Source organism: Saccopteryx bilineata, chromosome X (assembly GCF_036850765.1).
Source record: "Saccopteryx bilineata isolate mSacBil1 chromosome X, mSacBil1_pri_phased_curated, whole genome shotgun sequence".
Lineage (NCBI taxonomy): Eukaryota > Metazoa > Chordata > Mammalia > Chiroptera > Emballonuridae > Saccopteryx > Saccopteryx bilineata.
In genome coordinates, this window is record NC_089502.1 from 67,296,742 (window position 1) to 67,314,922 (window position 18,181).

The 18,181-nt window shown below is 37.4% G+C and overlaps 1 protein-coding gene across 1 annotated transcript in view; it reads right to left on the minus strand.

Annotated features, from left to right (window-relative positions):
* SH3BGRL (SH3 domain binding glutamate rich protein like) overlaps positions 1–18,181 on the minus strand; it is an 88,208-nt gene that overhangs the window by 6,178 nt on the left and 63,849 nt on the right. The window contains exon 2 of the mRNA XM_066249883.1: positions 9,844–10,029. Coding sequence (XP_066105980.1) covers positions 9,844–10,029 — 186 coding nt within the window. The remainder of the gene's footprint in view (positions 1–9,843; positions 10,030–18,181) is intronic.

Genomic DNA, 18,181 nt, shown 5'->3' on the forward strand with positions numbered 1-18,181 from the left:
TTGCAATTCTGAGAGAAAAGAACATTCGTTTCTCATTAAGCCAGATTAAACAACTTACTCAGCAAGTATGTGTTGAGCACCTACTACATTCCAATCCATTTTATTGGAGCTAAAAATATAAGAGTAAACCAAACAGACTGTCACAAAGTCTGCTTCTTATACAGGAGTTTTCTTCAAGAAAATTAAAGATAATTTATTTTCATCTCCACTATTCCAATAACATTAATCCAGAATGTATTCTACCATATAATGGTATCACATTTTTTTGTGTGACAGAGACAGAGAGAGTCAGAGAGAGGAACACATAGGGACACACAGGAAGGGAGAGAGATGAGAAGCATCAATTCTTCATTGCAGATCCTTAGTTGTTCATTGATTGCTTTCTCATATGTGCCTTGACTGAGGGGCTACAGCAGATTGAGTGAGCCCTTGCTAAAGCTAGTGACCTTGGGCTCAAGCTGGTGAGCCTTGCTCCAACCAGATGAGCCTGGGCTCAAGCTGGCAACCTCGGGTTTCGAACCTGGGCACTACACGTCCCAGTCCAACATTCTATTCACTGTGCCAATGCCTGGTCAGGCTATTGGTATCATATTATTTATAATTTCATAGAAATGCATTTTAGTTTTCATGTAGATAGCATAAGCTCATTCAAAAGAAAGTTTACTTTAAAATTTTTTATCTTTTATTTATATCAGAGTTTCACATAAGTAGGTAGAATAGTTATTTCAGTCACATTCCAGTCTTAAAATAAAATAAAAAAAACCTAAACCACCACAGTTCACTGTATCTCAACAAGAGGGAATTTTTCCAACAGGGACAAGTGGCAGAGTCTAGAGACATGCTTTGTTTTTTCACAACTGTGAGGATGGTTCTGGCATTGAAGGATAGAAGCCAAGGATGCTGTTAACATCCTACAATGTGCAAGGCAGCCGCCCACAACAAAGAATTGTCTAATCCAAGAGGTCAGTAGTGCCAAGCTTGAGAAACCTTGAGGTAGTTTAAATAGGGAATTTAATATCAACAATTACTGAGGGGAGACAAGATGGCGATGGAGTAGGCGGACATACCAACTTCCACCTCCCAGAATCAAAGTGGATTACAACTTAATTTTAAGAACCATCATCTGGAAAAACAAACTTTGGACTAAACCAAGAGGACTTTTCAACCAAAGAACACTGAAGAAGCCACACTGAGACTGGTTGAAAAAGAGGAACCGTGGAGAGAGCTGCCCAGCTCCTGGCAGCCCAGAGAGACTCACATGGCAGGAAGTGAGTTTAGCAGAGAGGGGAGGGTCCTGGGTCCCAGAAACAAAGCCCCAGCCTGCAGCTCCACAGCCTAGAAGAGGCATATGGACAGTTTTAGCTGTGAAACAAGTCAGGATACTGTTTGTGAGAAAGAGACAAATTTCTCAGACCCTGGATTCTTTTTAAAGGGACCGCACAGAAAACCTCTTTCACAACCACTTACTCAGGGCTCTGAGGAATGGGGAGAGAGGAGAGAACTGAAGTTGCAGGAAGAGAGTATAACCTAGGAGGCATAGGCAGAAACACACTGAGAGACAGCCACTCTAACCCCTGGGCTGAGTCACCCCCAAAATCTAAAGTGAATATTTCCCCTGGAACAAGCAATACCAGCAAAGGGAAGCAGGACACCAGCCAAACAAGCTTTCTCACATCACTCAGAGCAGAGTAGCTTAGAAAAAGGGATCCTTCAGGAATACAGTATTGAGTGCTAGGGTCTGAGCTGCAGTGCCCTCACCCACACTGCTGAAGGTTCGCTGGAGGGTGGACAGCAGTAGGATGCAAAAGTGTAGTCCCATCAGTGGGGACAGAAACCAGGATCCCACAACTGTGGCCTGGTTTGAGCTCAGTCCCACCCAGCAGGGGTGGAGGGGACCCACAAAAGTGGTCCTACCCAGCTGCACGCCAGGTGAGCAAGAGCGGTCCCACCTGCGATCCCGCCTATAGGGGAAAGGTAAAAGTCAGGAACAGGTGGATACCCATGGCTGAGCATGGGCACACAGCCCCTCCATCCCACAGAGCCGGGGTTTGTGGTCTGATGCTCGAGCACAGCTCTACCCACAGGGGTGGGGTGAAAGCCCAGGATCTGGCAGAGATCCGCAGCTGAGCAAAGGTCCTCACCCCTGCCCTCGGTGCTGATGTTTGCAGTTGGGCAGAGTGAAGGCTGGGGCTGGTCAAGGCTTGTAGACCCAGGCACATGAACACAGCCCTGCCCACGGAGGAGACACGGAAACCGTGGTGACAGCCGCAGTGGACCAACACCAGCAATGCCCATACCCGAACAACCGAGGAAGCAGCAAAAGGGGTGGCAGGCCTGAAGACAGACCACACCTAAGGAACACAGAGGCCACATAGATTGGACTCCAGTGGCCAAACTCATCTTATACACAGACAGAATGGGAAGGCAGAGAAATGCAACCCAAACGAATCAAGAGAAATCCCCAGAAAAGGACTTGAACAAGTTGGATATAACCAACTTACCAGATGCAGAGTTTAAAATAACAATTGTTAGGATGGTCAAAGATCTTTAAAAAACAACAGATGGTCATTATAAACACCTAAATAAAGAGATAGCAAGTATAAAAAAGAACATTGAAATAATAAAAAAGAATCAGTCAGAAATGACAAATACAATATCAGAAAAGAAGACCACAATGGGAGAAATTAAAAGCAGGATGGATGAAGCTGAGGATCAAATCAGTGAGTTAGAGGACAAGATAAACAAAGGCACAGAAGCAGAGAAGCAAAAAGAAAAGAGACTCAAAAAGTCTAAGAAAACTCTGAGAGCTCTGTGACAACATGAATTGAAATAACATCCGCATCATAGGGGTTCTTGAAGAAGAAGAGAAAGAACAAGGGAGAGATTTTGTTCAATCAAATCATAACTGAAAACTTCCCAAAATTGATGCAGGAAAAAGTCACACATTTCAAAAAGCACAGAGAATTCCATTAAAGAGAAACCCAAAGAAATCTACACCAAGACACATCATAATTAAAATACCAAAGTTAAGTGATAAAGAGAAAATATTAAAAGCTGCTAGAGTGAAAAAAAGGCTATCACCTACAAAGGAGCCCCTATAAGGATGACATCCAACTTCTCAACAGAAACACTTGAGGCCAGAAGGAAATGGCAAGAAATAGTCAAAGTAATGCAGAACAAGAGCCTACAACCAAGACTACATTATCCAGCAAGTCTATCATTTAAAATTGAAGAAGAAATAAAAAGCTTCCCAGACAAAAAAAAAAAAAAACTCAATTCATTACAACCAAACCAATGCTGCAATAAATGATAAGGTGCCTGTTGTAAACAGAACAAAAGGGGAAAAGAATAAAGCAAAAGAGGAATACAGCTTTAAAGAATAAAATGGCAATAAATAACTACATATCAATAAAAACCTTAAATGTAAATGGATGAAATGCTCCAATCAAAAAACATAGAGTAGCTGCATGGATAAGAAAACAGGACCTGTACACATACTGTCTACAAGAGACACACCTTAAAACAAAAGATGCACAAAACTGAAGGTAAAAGGATGGAAACTATATTTCATGCAAATGGAAATGAAAAAAAATCTGGGGTAGCAATACTTCTATTAGACAAAATGAACTTTAAAACAAAGACTAATGTAAGAGCTAAAGAAGGTCACTACATAATGATAAAAGGAGCAATCCAACAAGAAGATATAACCATTATTAATATCTATGCACCTAATATAGGAGCACCTAAATATATAAAGCAGACTTTGATGGATATAAATGGTGAGATCAACAGCAATACTATAATAGTAGGAAATTTCAATACCCCACTAATATCACTAGATAGATCCTCAAGAAAGAAAATTAACAAAGAAACAGCAGAATTAAAGAATACAATAGATCAACATGATTTAATAGATATCTTCAGAAACTTTCACCCTAAGGCAGCAGAATATACATTCTTTTTAAGTACTCATGGTACACTCTTTAGGATAGACCACATGTTAGGGCATAAAAGTGGTCTCAACAAATTTAAGAAGATTGAAATCATATCAAGCACTTTCTCTGATCACAATGGCATGAAACTAGAAATCAACCACAAAAGAAAAACTGAAAAATACTCAAACACTCGTAAACTAAATAGCATGATATTAAATAACGAATGGGTTAACAATGAAATCAAAGAAGAAATAAATTCTTTGAATTCTTAGAATAAATTCTTCTAAGAATTCAAAAAATTCTTAGAAATGAATGATAATGAGCATACAACTCAAAATTTATGGGACACAGCAAAAGCAGTACTGAGAGGGAAGTTCATAGCATTACAGGCATTCCTTAAGAAGCTAGAAAAATCTCAAATAAATAACTTAACCTTGCATCTAAAAGAACTAGAAAAAGAACAGCAAGTAAAGGCCAGAGGTAGTAGAAGGAAAGAAATAATAAAAATCAGAGAGGAAATAAATGACATAGTGGCTAAAGAAACAATACAGAGGATTAATGGAACCAGGAGCTGGTTCTTTGAAAAGGTAAACAAGATTGGTGAACCTTTAACCAGACTCACCAATAAAAAAGAGAGAGGACTGAAATAAGTAAAATTAGAAATGAGAGTGGAGAAATAACAACTGACACAACAGAAATACAAAGGATTGTAAGAAAATACTATGATGAACTGCATGCCAAAAAATTAGACAACCTAGATGAAATGGACAAATTTTTTGAAACATATAATATTTTAAAAACCAATCTGGAAAAATCAGAAAACTTAGACAGATTACAACAAATGAGATTGAAACAATTATCAAAAAACTCCCAGGAAACAAAAGCCCTGGGCCCGATGGCTTTACAAGTGAATTCTACCAAATATTCAAAGAACTAACTCCTAACGTTCTCAAGCTATTTCCAAAAGTTCAAGAAGAAGGAAGACTTCCAACTTTCATTTTATGGGGTGAGCATAATTCTGATTCCAAAACCAGGCAAAGACAACACAAAGAAAGGAAATTATAGGCCAATATCCCTGATGAATTTAGCTGCTAAAATCCTCAACAAAATATTAGCAAACTGGATCCAGCAATATATGAAAAAAGTCATACATCATGATCAACTGGGATTTATTCTGGGGAGGCAAGGCTGGTACAATATTTGCAAATCAATCAATGTGATTCATCAAATAAACAAAAGGAAGGAGAAAATCCACACAATAATTTCAATAGATGCAGTAAAAGCGTTTGATAAAATCTAGCACCCATTCAAGATAAAACTCTCAGCAAAGTGAGAATACAAGGAACATACCTAAACATGATAAAGGCCATCTATGACAAACCCACAGCCAACATCATACTCAATGGGCAAAAATTAAAAGCAATCCCCTTAAGAATAGGAATAAGGTGGGGGTGCCCCCTTTCACCACTGTTCTTTAACATAGTTCTGGATGTCCTCGCAACAGCAATCTGACAAGAAGAAAAAAAAAAGGTATCCAAATTGGAAAAGAAGTAGTAAAACTATCATTATTTGCAGATGATATGATACTGTATATAGAAAACCCTAAAGTCTCAGTCAAAAAATTACTGGACCTGATAAATGAATTCAGCAACATGGCAGGATATAGAATGAATACTCAGAAATCAGAGACATTTTTATACACCAACAATGAACTGTCAGAAAGATAAATTAAGGAAACAATCCCCTTCACTATTGCAAAAAAATAATAATAAAGTACCTAGGAGTAAATTTAACCAAGGAGATTAAAGACATGTACTTGAAAAGTTATAAGACGTTGATATAAGAAATCAAGAAAGATACAAACAAGTGGAAGCACATACTGTGCGCATGGTTAGGAAGAATCAACATCATCAAAATGTCTATATTACCCAAAGCAATTTATAAATTCAATGCAATACCAATTAAAATACCAATGACTTACTTCAAAGATATAGAACACATAATCCAAAAATTTATATGGAACCATAAAGGAACACAAATAGCCTCAGCAATCTTGAAAAAGAAAAATAAAGAGGGAGGTATCACACTTCCTGATATCAAGTTATACTGCAAGGCCATTGTACTCAAAGCAGCTAGGTACTGGCATAAGAACAGGCATATAGATCAATGGAACAGTGCAGAGAACCCAGAAATAAACCCACAGCTCTATGGACAACTGATATTTGACAAAGGAGGTAAGAGCATACAGTGGAGTAAAGACAGCCTCTTTTAACAAATGGTGTTGGAAAATTGGACAGCTACATGCAAAAATATGAAACTAGACCACCAGGTTACACCATACACAAAAATAAACTCAAAATGGATAAAATACTTAAATGTAAGGTGTGAAATCATAAACATCTTAGAAGAATACTTAGGCAGTAAGCTCTCTGACATCTCTCGCAGCAATATATTTGTGATTTATCTCCATAGGCAAGTGAAATAAAAGATAGGATAAACAAATGGGACTATATCAAACTAAAAAGCTTTTGCACAGCTAAAGACAGCAAGAACAGAATAAAAAGACAAACTACACAATGGGAAAACATATTCGACAATACGTCTGATAAGGGGTTAATAACCAAAATTTATAAAGAACTTGTAAAACTCAACACCAGGAAGATAAACAATCCAATCCAAAAACGGACTAAAGAAATGAATAAACACTTCTCCAAAGAGGACATACAGATGGCCAATAGGCATATAAAAAAGTGCTCAACATCAGTAATCATCAGAGAAATGCAAATTAAAACCACAATGAGATATCACCTCACACCAGTCAGAATGGCGCTCATCAACAAAACAACACAGAATAAGTGCTGGAGAGGATGTGGAGAAAAGGGAACCCTCCTACACTGCTGGTGGGAATACAGACTGGTGCAGCCTCTGTGGAAAATAATATGGAGATTCCTCAAAAAATTAAAAATCGAACTGCCTTTTGACCCAGCTATCCCACTTTTAGGAATATACACCAAGAACACCATAGCACTATTTCAAAAGGAGAAATGCACCCCCATGTTTATGGCAGCATTGTTTACAATAGCGAAGATCTGGAAACAGCCCAAGTGTCCATCAGTGGGCGAGTGGATTAATAAGCAGTGGTACATATATACAGTGGAATACTATGGGGCCATGAAAAAGAAGGAAATCTTATCTTTTGCAACAACATGGATGGACCTGGAAACTATTATGTTAAGTGAAATAAGCCAGGCAGAAAAATAAAAATATCATATGAGCTCATTCATTTGAGGAATCCAATGAACAATGTGAACTGAGGAATGGAATTGAGACAGAGGAGAGATCAAAGGGACCAGAGGAAAAGAGGACAGAGGGAAAGGGGATGGTAGGATTGGATAAAGCTGAAGGGAAGGGGGGAGGGCGTGATGGGGAGAGGGTCAAGGGAAATGTTGAGGGGAATAAGAGGGAGGCGGGATGCATTTGGGGGCAACACTAGAATCTATGTAAACATAATAAATTAAAATCAATTATAAAAAGAGAATTACTGACAATAGATTAAAAAGCTGAAATGCAAACATGTGATGATGAGGCAACCCAGAGATTAGCTAATGGTAAGGGGCTGCTACCAAATCCAAGGCAGAAAGAAAAAGTGGTGAAGGTGTTACTACAGGACCCAGGAGCTGATGTACCTGGTAGAGCTGGTACCCTAACGGAAATTCAGCCACTCTAATGAGCCCTCCAAATGGAAAAGTGGGGGATATTTTGGCTTTTCCTTTCCTCCTGTTGTCTACTCTTTTGACCAGGATCTCTCATTATCAGCCAAACCTAATAGGCAGCCAGTTGGCAATGTAAATTAGGAAATATAATTTGCTGAGGTTATAGCCTCTCCTGCCACAATACAAAATGGTGCAAGAAAATAATGAAGATGGGAATTTTGAATAAACAGGAAAATGAACAATGCAGTGATTTAACAAAAAGAGTAAGAGCTTCAGAGTAAGGCGCAGTTAAGTTTAAATACTAACTGTATCATTTAATAATTGTTTGACTTCAGAAATCAATTAAACTCTTCTACACCTCAATTTCTTCACCAATAAAATAACAATACTTCATGGGATTAATGTGAGAACTGATTGATATGATACACATAAAACTTGTAGCATAATAGCTTACATAGGTTTTGTATGAATGGTTGGAATATACTCTTCTAAGTGTCTGTACAGAGATAAATCTTCACTCTTATTGTTATTAAACTCCTAACTCAGTCCCAGAACACAGCAAGCACTCACTGGAAGTTAGATTCCTTTTCCACTAAGAAATGTTGATTTGTTTGGTTGAGTCTTATCTCCTGCCCGTTACTTTCCATCTTCCCATTTCTCAGTGATATTTGCCTTATTTCTATAACATACTCCATTCCCTTGCCATGTGGTTTCCAAAGGAGAAATAAACTAGGTAAATGTTGTTTCTCCAACATATTCTTATAACCCACAGTAAGTTTGTTCTCAAAATATAAACAATTGAAATATCTGCTTTAAAAAAAGGCAATATGTGTTGGCTTAGATTGGACTGTATGAACTCTGAGGCCTCTCCCAGACTCTTCGATTCACCAATTTTCAGAAATTTCAAATATAGTGCAACTGAGGTTTCATTATCTAAATAATAGCATAATTGCCTTTTCCTTATCTGCAGAGTACGTTTTTACACATTGGCTGTGTTTGCACCAACAGATGAAAATTTCAATCCCCCATTCAGAATGGACAAATTCAATTCACAAATTCCTTTGTGGTGATGAACTTCTCAAATTTGTTATACTTATCCCTGAGATATTTTGAATTGGTACATGAAAAGATCTCTACCAAAAACTGTCTCTCTCAGCCCCATATAAACTTTTGACCTAGAAGATTTGGATTGCTGGCTCTAAAAACATCTGTGGGAAAGCAGATGTGTTAGATTTGCTCACTGGTTTGCCAGCTGCAAGCACTTTCCCTGATTAGTGCATGAGCACATGGCAGCACCACATGTGTATAGTCTATGTAAGGCTATGGGTGCTTGCCCTCGGGAAGGCAATTCTCCCAGATTGCTCTCGTGCCACTGTGAGGTGAGGTTTTCCTGATCCCCTGCCCTTCACTGCAAAATGTAGATTTTTCTTTGTTTATTCTCTCACCTGTCTTTGCAAGCCTCCAATAAACAGGTATGGCCCTACACTTTCCAAATTCGCAGTTCCTCTATCCTCTTCCCAAATTTGGTGCGAACCTTTCTGGCTTCAACCACCAGCATCACAACATCTGTTCCTCATTAATGTAAATTTTGAGGATATAGCAATACAAACAATTCTTTAGTGAAAAGTTTTATAATCTTACATATGCTTTCTGTACCATGAGTTCAAAACCACTCTCATAGTTTCAGGCATGTATGATTCTTCCCACAGCCCACTCGTAACCAACTTAAGAGAAAATGCTGTGTTTCATTTATATTTGTAATTGCCATTGTGCCTATATGTGTATAAGTTATAAATAGTACTTAAATATACAGCGAATGAAGCATAAAGGAAAATACATACCTCATGTAGACTATTCAAAGTTGCATATTTGAACATACCAGTCACAAATGCAAATAATAATAATAATAATAATAACAATAATTCCCTCATTCCTTACACACGGTCAATGAGCTAAATTAAAGTTTTAACAAAATTCATTAATGATACGAAAATTAAAGTATTACTAGCTTCAAGCAGAAAATAAGACATTATTTTCAGAGACTCTTTTCAGAGACTCATTCATGGACATACCAGAAATAATGATACAACTGCTCTGGTTGGAATAAAAATGAAGAAATGTAAAGCTATATGTCCAGGGTCTATATTGATACATTTATATAGGTAATTTTTGATGAATTTAAATTGATTTCTTACCCCACGGTACTGGCTTTCATTGAAAATCTGTGGCGGGAGAGGATACCCTGTGGCTGGTCGGTTGTTTTCAGGTACATTTTCTCTCATCCACTTCCGATTTTCTTCATTGGCAGCAATATCTTTTTCTTCAAATCCTATTTTGTTAGCTTCTAAAAAACCAAGCACATCTTGCTGTTTCTTCTTAATCTAGGACCCAAAGGACAAGGAACCCTTGTTGAAGAAACAGTTTTCTGTTGTTATTTTCAGATTCAACAAAAGTCATTTTTTGTGAACCAGCATAAATTCAGACATGGATGAAGATTTGTGGTTTCACAGAAAATATATGGTTTTCCTTTTTTATTATTTTGTTATTAGCAAAAATAATTTTTTAAAATTTTAAAAAATTTTTCCATATCTAATGATGAAAAAGTAAGGCTGGCTGATGCATATCAATAACCTGAAATGCACCTGACCAGGCGGTGGCACAGTGGATAGAGCATCAGAGGACCCAGGTTCAAAACCCTGAGGTCGCCGGCTTGAGCACAGGCTCACCTGGTTTGAACACATCTTACTAGCTTGATCCCAAGGTCACTGGATTGAGCAATGGATCACTCAGTCTGCTGTAGCCCCCCAGTCAAGGCACATGCGAGAAAGCAATCAATGAACTAAGGTGCCACAATAAAGACTTGATGCTTCTTATCTCTCTCCCTTCCTGTCTGTCCCTATCTGTCCCCATCTCCCTCCCTCCCTCTCCCTCTCTCTCTCTCTCTCTCTCACTCTCTCTCTCTCTCTCTCTGTCACAAAAGAAAAGCAAACTGAAATGCAGTTAACTCAAATGTATGCATGGTGGGAAGCTTTGATTTCTGATTATCTACAAGCCTTTCTTAGTTTCAGCCCTTTTTGAAGGACTTCACAAACAACCCAACTCTACAACCTGTCTTAACAAACATTATGTGGTTGACAGAAGTGAATCTTTCCTTGAGTGTGTTAAAATCCTCAGAGTCACTCCAAGTCTTGATATTTGATGTTCACTGTTTAGATCAGGAACTAAATAACAAGATATAAGAACTAAGTCTGTATACTAAGTTTGGAACACACTTCTATCATTCTTTAGTACTTAACATGTGTTGCTAAGGGATTTTTCATATGTATCTTTGCTTAAACCGTTCAAGCCATGGTTGTGAGAGAGAGAGAGAGAGAGAAAGGGGGGAGGGGTGGTGGAGAAGTAGATGGACACTTCTCTTGTGTGCCTTGACCAGGAATAAGACTCAGTACTTCCATGCACTGGGCTGATGCTCTACCACTGAGCCAATCAGCCAGGGCCAGATGCTCACAATTTCTATGACTAAATTTTTCTGCATAATTAAGGTTACTAATGAATAAACAATTATATAGGTATAAATTTTGTCATTTTCTACAGGTTATATTTTGTTACTTAGTCAACTTCTTCAAAGAGAAATTCAGATATATAGATTCCCTCCAATTGATTGTTTATTCCAAATGCTACCCTAAAGTAGACTACCCACTTTATAGGAAAATAACAAGCCTGTCTTTGCCTAGCCCATATCTAAATAGTTAACAGTGAGGGTGAAGGTACAGTGAATAGTAGTTAAAGCTGCCTTTTCAGTTTTTTGCTAATCTACTTACAGAATATAACTAAAAGGAAAATCAAATCTAAATCTCCAGTCTGTTTGACACTGGACAACTGCAGTGTTGCCACCATTCAGTCCTTTAGTAACCAGAGAGATCTCTGTGCATTTTTAAATGAGTACTGTCATGAGTCCTTATGCCACTGGTTTCCTATTGCTTAATCTAACGGCACTACCGCACACAGCAAGAGATACTTGTTTTCAGCTTGTCTGTTCTGCAATATTTTCAAAAATGCTTTGATCACAATCAACCATGTAGAAATTATAATTCAAATTATAATTCATAACTCTTTATCAGCAAGTCTTCAACCAATCTGGGTTATGATAACTATTAATATTTTTTAATTAATTTTTAGAGAGGGGGGAGAGAAAGAGAGAGTCAGAGAGAAACATCAATGTGTTGTTCCACTTATTTATGCATTTATTGGTTGATTCTTATATGTGCTCTGACTTCAGGTCAAAAAGTATTTTCTTGATTTCCCCCTACCTCTCTACCTACAGCTCACTAAAGTTCTCTCTTGACAGATGTCCCAAGATGTGGCAGCAAAAGAACACAATCTAAAATTTGCTATTTTACTACTGCCAAAAGAAGAAGAATAATTACTGTTGTTATGTCCTTTTTAGTTCCAAGTCTAACCATGTCTAAAAGATGTTAACCCGTCTTCTTATTTCTTTTTTTTTCTTGTAAGCTCAATAAAGATAGAGCCTGGTATGAAATAGAGACATTGTATATTAATGGTAAGTTTTCAAAAATAGCAATGTCTTAACATGGTCACAGTAAAGAAAATATATTTATGCCCACTTCTGGGTTAAAAAAGTTTTTTCTTAAATAAATAAAATAGTCCTAAATAACTTAATTCATACAGCCTTTTGTTTTCTGTCACTTTTATCTGCTTGTACTTTTTTCTAAAGCCAAAAGAAATATTCATCCCTCTCCCATTCCTTCAGATCCAGAAGGCTGTGAAATATGGAGCACTGGGAGTCCCATCCTACCTTAAAATTCTATCCTCTGATGCCTGAAACCCTACCATTACTGATTTACTACTTTGGTCTTCATAGAAAGGGCAGGCAGTATACATGTTTGGAGTGGAAGGAGAAACTACCTGGTGAGACACAGGTAAGGAAGACAGTAAACTTTATTTATCTGCATTAGAATTGTGTCCATAGTTGTTCCTATATAAACTCTAACAGAAGTTCACATGAAAAAGCAGAAAAAATGGCCTCCCTGGTCATTTCAAAGTCTCTCACTGTATATGTTACTATTGGATTAAGCTCTGCCCAAAATAATGGGAGACACAGAGACTCTTATTGAATACTTACTGAGTAGCAAATATTTTGTGAGGCTATTTACATATATCCTTTCAAATCTTCACAACATTTCTGAAAGGTTATGGTATGACTATCCCCACTTTACAACAAAAAAACTGAGGCTCACATAAGTTAAGGAACCTGCCCAAGAAGACAGGTTTTGATTGCCTGCACCAAATTACAAATCTAAATCTGACTGCAAAGCCCTGTTCTTTTCTACTATATGCAGTACATACTGGAATTTTCAATCTAGCTAGGGAGATGAGGCTAACATACAGGAAAGAATTCCTTATAAACTATATGATATTAGTTGACCAGAAAAACAATAAAAGTTGAGATATCTTATGGTCTTTTCCAAATAGTTCTATTTAATGGATTTGAATGCCTAGTTATTATGGTCTCTTTCCCCTTGATCAGTCTAAATTGGCCTCAATAAATTCCTGAGCCCACCAATTTGTAATCTTGCTTGCATATAGGTAGCATGTATACAGAAGAAAAAAATTGATGAGACCTCTGGTTTCTTATTAACTACATGGAGAACAATGCAGCTTATGTCTTCACTTTGTCCAGAGAAAGCCATTTAAAAAAATAAATAAATTAAGGTCAGCCACTTAATAGTTATGAGTGGGCAAAGTTGGTGTAGACTGCCGTGATGGTGAACCTTTTTATAAAAACCACCTACTTTTGCAGTGCTGGTCAGCCTGGTCCCTCCCACTCACTAGTGGGCATTCCAGCTTTCATGGTGGGCCAATCGAGGCATCATTTGGTTGCTCCACTACGCCCAGGGTTTTTATAAAAAGGTTTGACATCACGGGTGTAGAGGATAGTAGTTTCTGTGCTTTAATTTAAAAAGAAACAGATAAGAAAATGCAAAGGCATCAGATCCTTCCCATTTTTATTATTTTTAAACCAACAGTGTACTTATCACTTAAAAAAGTCCAACAACCTTTCTGAGGAACAAAATTATCAGAATACAATGAATTCACTGCTCATATGAAAGTAAAAACAAGCTTCAACTGAGTTAGCAACAGACAAAAATACTAAAGTTATTTTTGACTCTGGAAAAGAGTATAGACAGAAAAAAGTTGCATATAACACAAAGCCTATAGATGAGGTTATTCAGAACTGACATACACTTAATCAAGAAAAACCTTTTTAATCCAGAATATGAGCATGCCTGTACTTTTACTTCTTGCATGTGAACTACATCCCTACATAGCCTTACCAGATGTACATGCCTAGAGAGGTATTAGCAGCTTAATAAATGATAGACATAGATTTAACTAATGGATAAAAGCCACAAAATTAAAACATAAACTGCAATCCTACTGCTGTTACACTTGATCCCTGTGGCTAATTTAAATCCCACCCCAAAGGCTTAACTTTCTGTTACATACACACACACACACACACACACACGCACAATTTATTGACAGATAGGGACAGACAGACAGGAAGGGAGAGAGATGAGAAGCATCAGCTCTTCGTTGTGACACCTTAGTTGTTCATTGATTGCTTTCTCATATGTGCCTTGAGCAGGGGACTCTAGCCAAGCCAGTGACCCCTGCTCAAACCAGCAACTTTGGAATCAAGCTGGTGAGCCTTGCTCAAACCAGATAAGCTCACACTCAAGCCAGCAACCTCGGGGTTTCGAACTTGGGTCCTTTGCGTCCCAGTCCAACACTATCCACTGTGCCACCACCTGGTCAGGACAATTTGTTGATTCTTGTATGTTCCCTGACCAAGGATTGAACCCATAACCTTGGTGTACTGGAATGATGCTCTAACCAACAGAGCTACTTTGCCAGGGCTCAAAAGCTTCCTTTCAAAGTTCCACATAAAGGCTCTGTCTGCTCTAGCTACCTTTCCATGGATATTCATTCCCTTCCCTCTCCCATATCAGATCAGGTTGACTTTACTTTCCTCTGAGTCTATTCTACTTAAGACCTCAGGGATTTTTCTGTTCCTTTCAATTGCAAGTCTCCTCACTACTGGATGCAATTCTAACCATTCATCCAAGTTCAATCCCTCTGTGAAGCCTTTTGATGGCAACTCCAGCCTTCACTCTTTAACTTCCTGCCATCTGTATCAGTAAGTTTAGAGCTTAATCAAATACTTGCAATACCAATGTTTGCTAATCTCTTCACATGTCAAATTCTCATCTCTTTGGTTTATAAACCATCTGAAAGTATGGGCCATGCCTTTTGCTTGTTTCTTGACAGTGCTCATCTTCAGGCTGGACACAAATTATATAATACTGATTGATCAATATACTGTTTTAAATTCATTACCACCAAAATGTTTTATTTTTAGGGTTTTTTATTTTAAGAAACTTCAATTTTTGAATAACTTTATATTTACAGAAAATTTGCAGCTATAATACAGAGAATTCCCAGATAGCTGCCACTCTTTTTTCCCTGTTGTTAACATCTTACCTCACAGTGGAAACCAACGTTGGTACAGCACTATTAATTGAAGTCCAGACTATTTGAATTCCACTAGTTTTTCCACTAAGGTCCTCTTTTTAGTTTCAAGATCCCTTCAAGATATCCCTTTCAAGATACCATATTACATTCAGTAATGTTTCCTTAGCCTCCTCTGGTCTGGGACAGTTTTTCAGACTTTTTTGTTTCCCATGATTTTGACAGTTTGGAGAAGAACTGGCCAGATATTTTGTAGAATGTCCCTTAATTCAGGTTTGTTTGAAGTTTTTCCAATGATTATATTGGAACTAGGGGTTTGTGGGAAGCATATTGCAAAGATGTGCCTTTTATATATAATATAATAGGGGGCACACAATATCAACATGACTTATTGATAGTGGTGGTAATCTTGATTACTTGATTAAGATAATCTCTTCCAGGTTTCTCCATTGGAAAGTGACCATTTTTTACCCTTTCCATACTCGATGTTTTAGAAGCAAGTAGATAAGCCAATTATACCTCAATAAAGCTGGAAAAAAATAAGCCCAACCATATAAAGGAAGTAAAGTACTCTTTTGAAAACTTGCATTATACTGGAAATCTGAAAATACTTTCTATGAAGGTTTGATAAAAGTCAGGAAAGTTTGAGAAAACTCTGGTGGCTATAATCAGCAAACCTATGAAGGCTTATTTAAAAGTAATATACATCAGTTTTTGAGTGTGACTGAGTTGTACTTCTCAAAGATTAGCTGTTATCCAGAAATATGTCTTCAAAGAAGTCCTCTGTATTAAATATGTTGTCCACCAAATTATATTAATGTTCTCGAAAATGAATTGAAGAAAACTCATTCAATTAGATTTTAATTATACTTTAGCCACCTTTTTCAACATCAGATATTTTTGACACTCTTAAAGTACTAATTACTGTGGAATTTTCAATATACCTGTGTACATTCCATTTACTCAAGACTTGAGTGCAGAAAGATATTGTTAATGATTACTGTTTGCACACAGACTCTTTTCTTTCCCCAACTAGCAAAGTAAGTCTTTATTTTCTAAAATACGACTTGGAAATCCTAGAACAAAATTGATTAGAAGATAAAGCCCTCAGAAATCTCCAAAGCCTAACAGAGCACCTCACTGAGAGCACATTCCATAGTAGAGACATAACAGCTGCATTAAGCAAAGCACAGAAAGATTGAAGTTCAAAAGTTTCACAAACATTAGTTTCTGGGTTTAGAGAAGCTTTGGGTTCATCCACCATAGATGCTTTCTGGTATCAGAAGGTATTCAGTAATTATTCCCAAAATCACAGAAATTTCGAGTCATACTGTGTTCAGACAAGACTTAAAAACAGATATTGTCTTCTTATTACTCATACCAATTATCACTATCATTTATAGAAAGCCACTTAAGTGTAGCTAAATGTAGGTGTTTTACAAATGTTATTTCATTTAATATTTATAAAAACCCTGTAATATAGATTCTATTACCACCATATTACTGATTAGAATGCTGAGGTTCAAAGAAGTTAAGTAATTTACACAAAGACACAAAGCTGGTAGGTGACAGTGTTGGCATTCAAATATAGATGTTTCTATCAAATCTAGATGTTTCTAATTTAAAGGTTAAGTTTTTTCCACTACATTTCCTGGTCCATCTTCATGATATGGGGATTTTGTATGAATTTTCATTCTTTTTTTTTTTAGGTGAGAGGAGAGGAGATAGTGAAGCAAACTCTCACATGTGCCCAGACTAAGATCTACCCAGCAAACCCATCTTTGGCCGATGCTCCAGTACCAAGCTATTTTTAGGCCTGAGGCTGATGCACTCCAATCGAGTTATCCTCAGTGTAGGGGCTACACTCGAACTGATCAAACCACTGCCTGCAGGAAAGGAAAAGGGAGAGAAAACAGTTAGTCACTTCTCCTGTGTGCCCTAACTGGGAATCAAACCTGGGACGTCAATTTGCCAGGGCAAACACTCTATCCACTGAGCTGAATTTTTTTTCTTAAGGAATTTTTATATAAGATTGATAATCTCTTATGAAGACTAATACCACTTTCTTTTTTGTGACAGAGAGAGAGACAAAGAGAGGGACAGATAGGGACAGACAGACAGGAAAGGAGAGAGATGGGAAGCATCAATCCTTCGTTGTGGCTCCTTAGTTGTTCACTGATTACTTTCTCATATGTGCCTTGACCGGGGGGGGTTTACAGCAGAGTGAGTGATTCCTTGCTCAAGCCAGTGAACTTGGGCTCAAGCCAACGACCTAGGGCTTCTAGCTATTGACCTTCGGGCTCAAGCCAGTGACCATGGGGTCATGTCTATGACCCACACTCAAGCCGGATGAGCCCCTGCTCAAGATGGTGACCTTGGGGTTTCTAACCTGGGTCCCCTGCATCCCAGTCCAATGCTCTATCCACTGCACCACCACCTGTTCAGTCAAGACCAAACATTTTAATGTGTTCTACTATATATTTTAATTCTAAATTCTACTCATCAGACTATGCTATTGTTTCCACTATCATTCAAATGAGTATGTATATACACTATATACACAATTTAATTACGCTCCATATCATCGTGAACAAAAAGTGACTGGAATACCCAATTTCAACTGTAAGATTCTCTGATGCTAAGAAAGGATTTGTCTTAAACTCCTGTTTAGGTAATGTTAGGGGCTACTATTCAATCTAGAATGCAGTTGCTAGGTACATACTGGACCTCAAGGCCATTTTTCTTACCCTGACACAAATAAAAATAAAATAAAATAAAATAGAGGTATTACTTATGGTCTCAAGGAATTTATAAATTATAATTATAGGATTATAAATTCTATACTAGCAGATAATTTAAGTGATAGGATCTAGGTAGTTATTTTTTTCTAGTACTGATTAAAAAGAAAAAAAACTATTGACTTTATTAAGGTGACATTGGGTAATAAAATTATATAGGTTTCAGATGTATAATTCTATA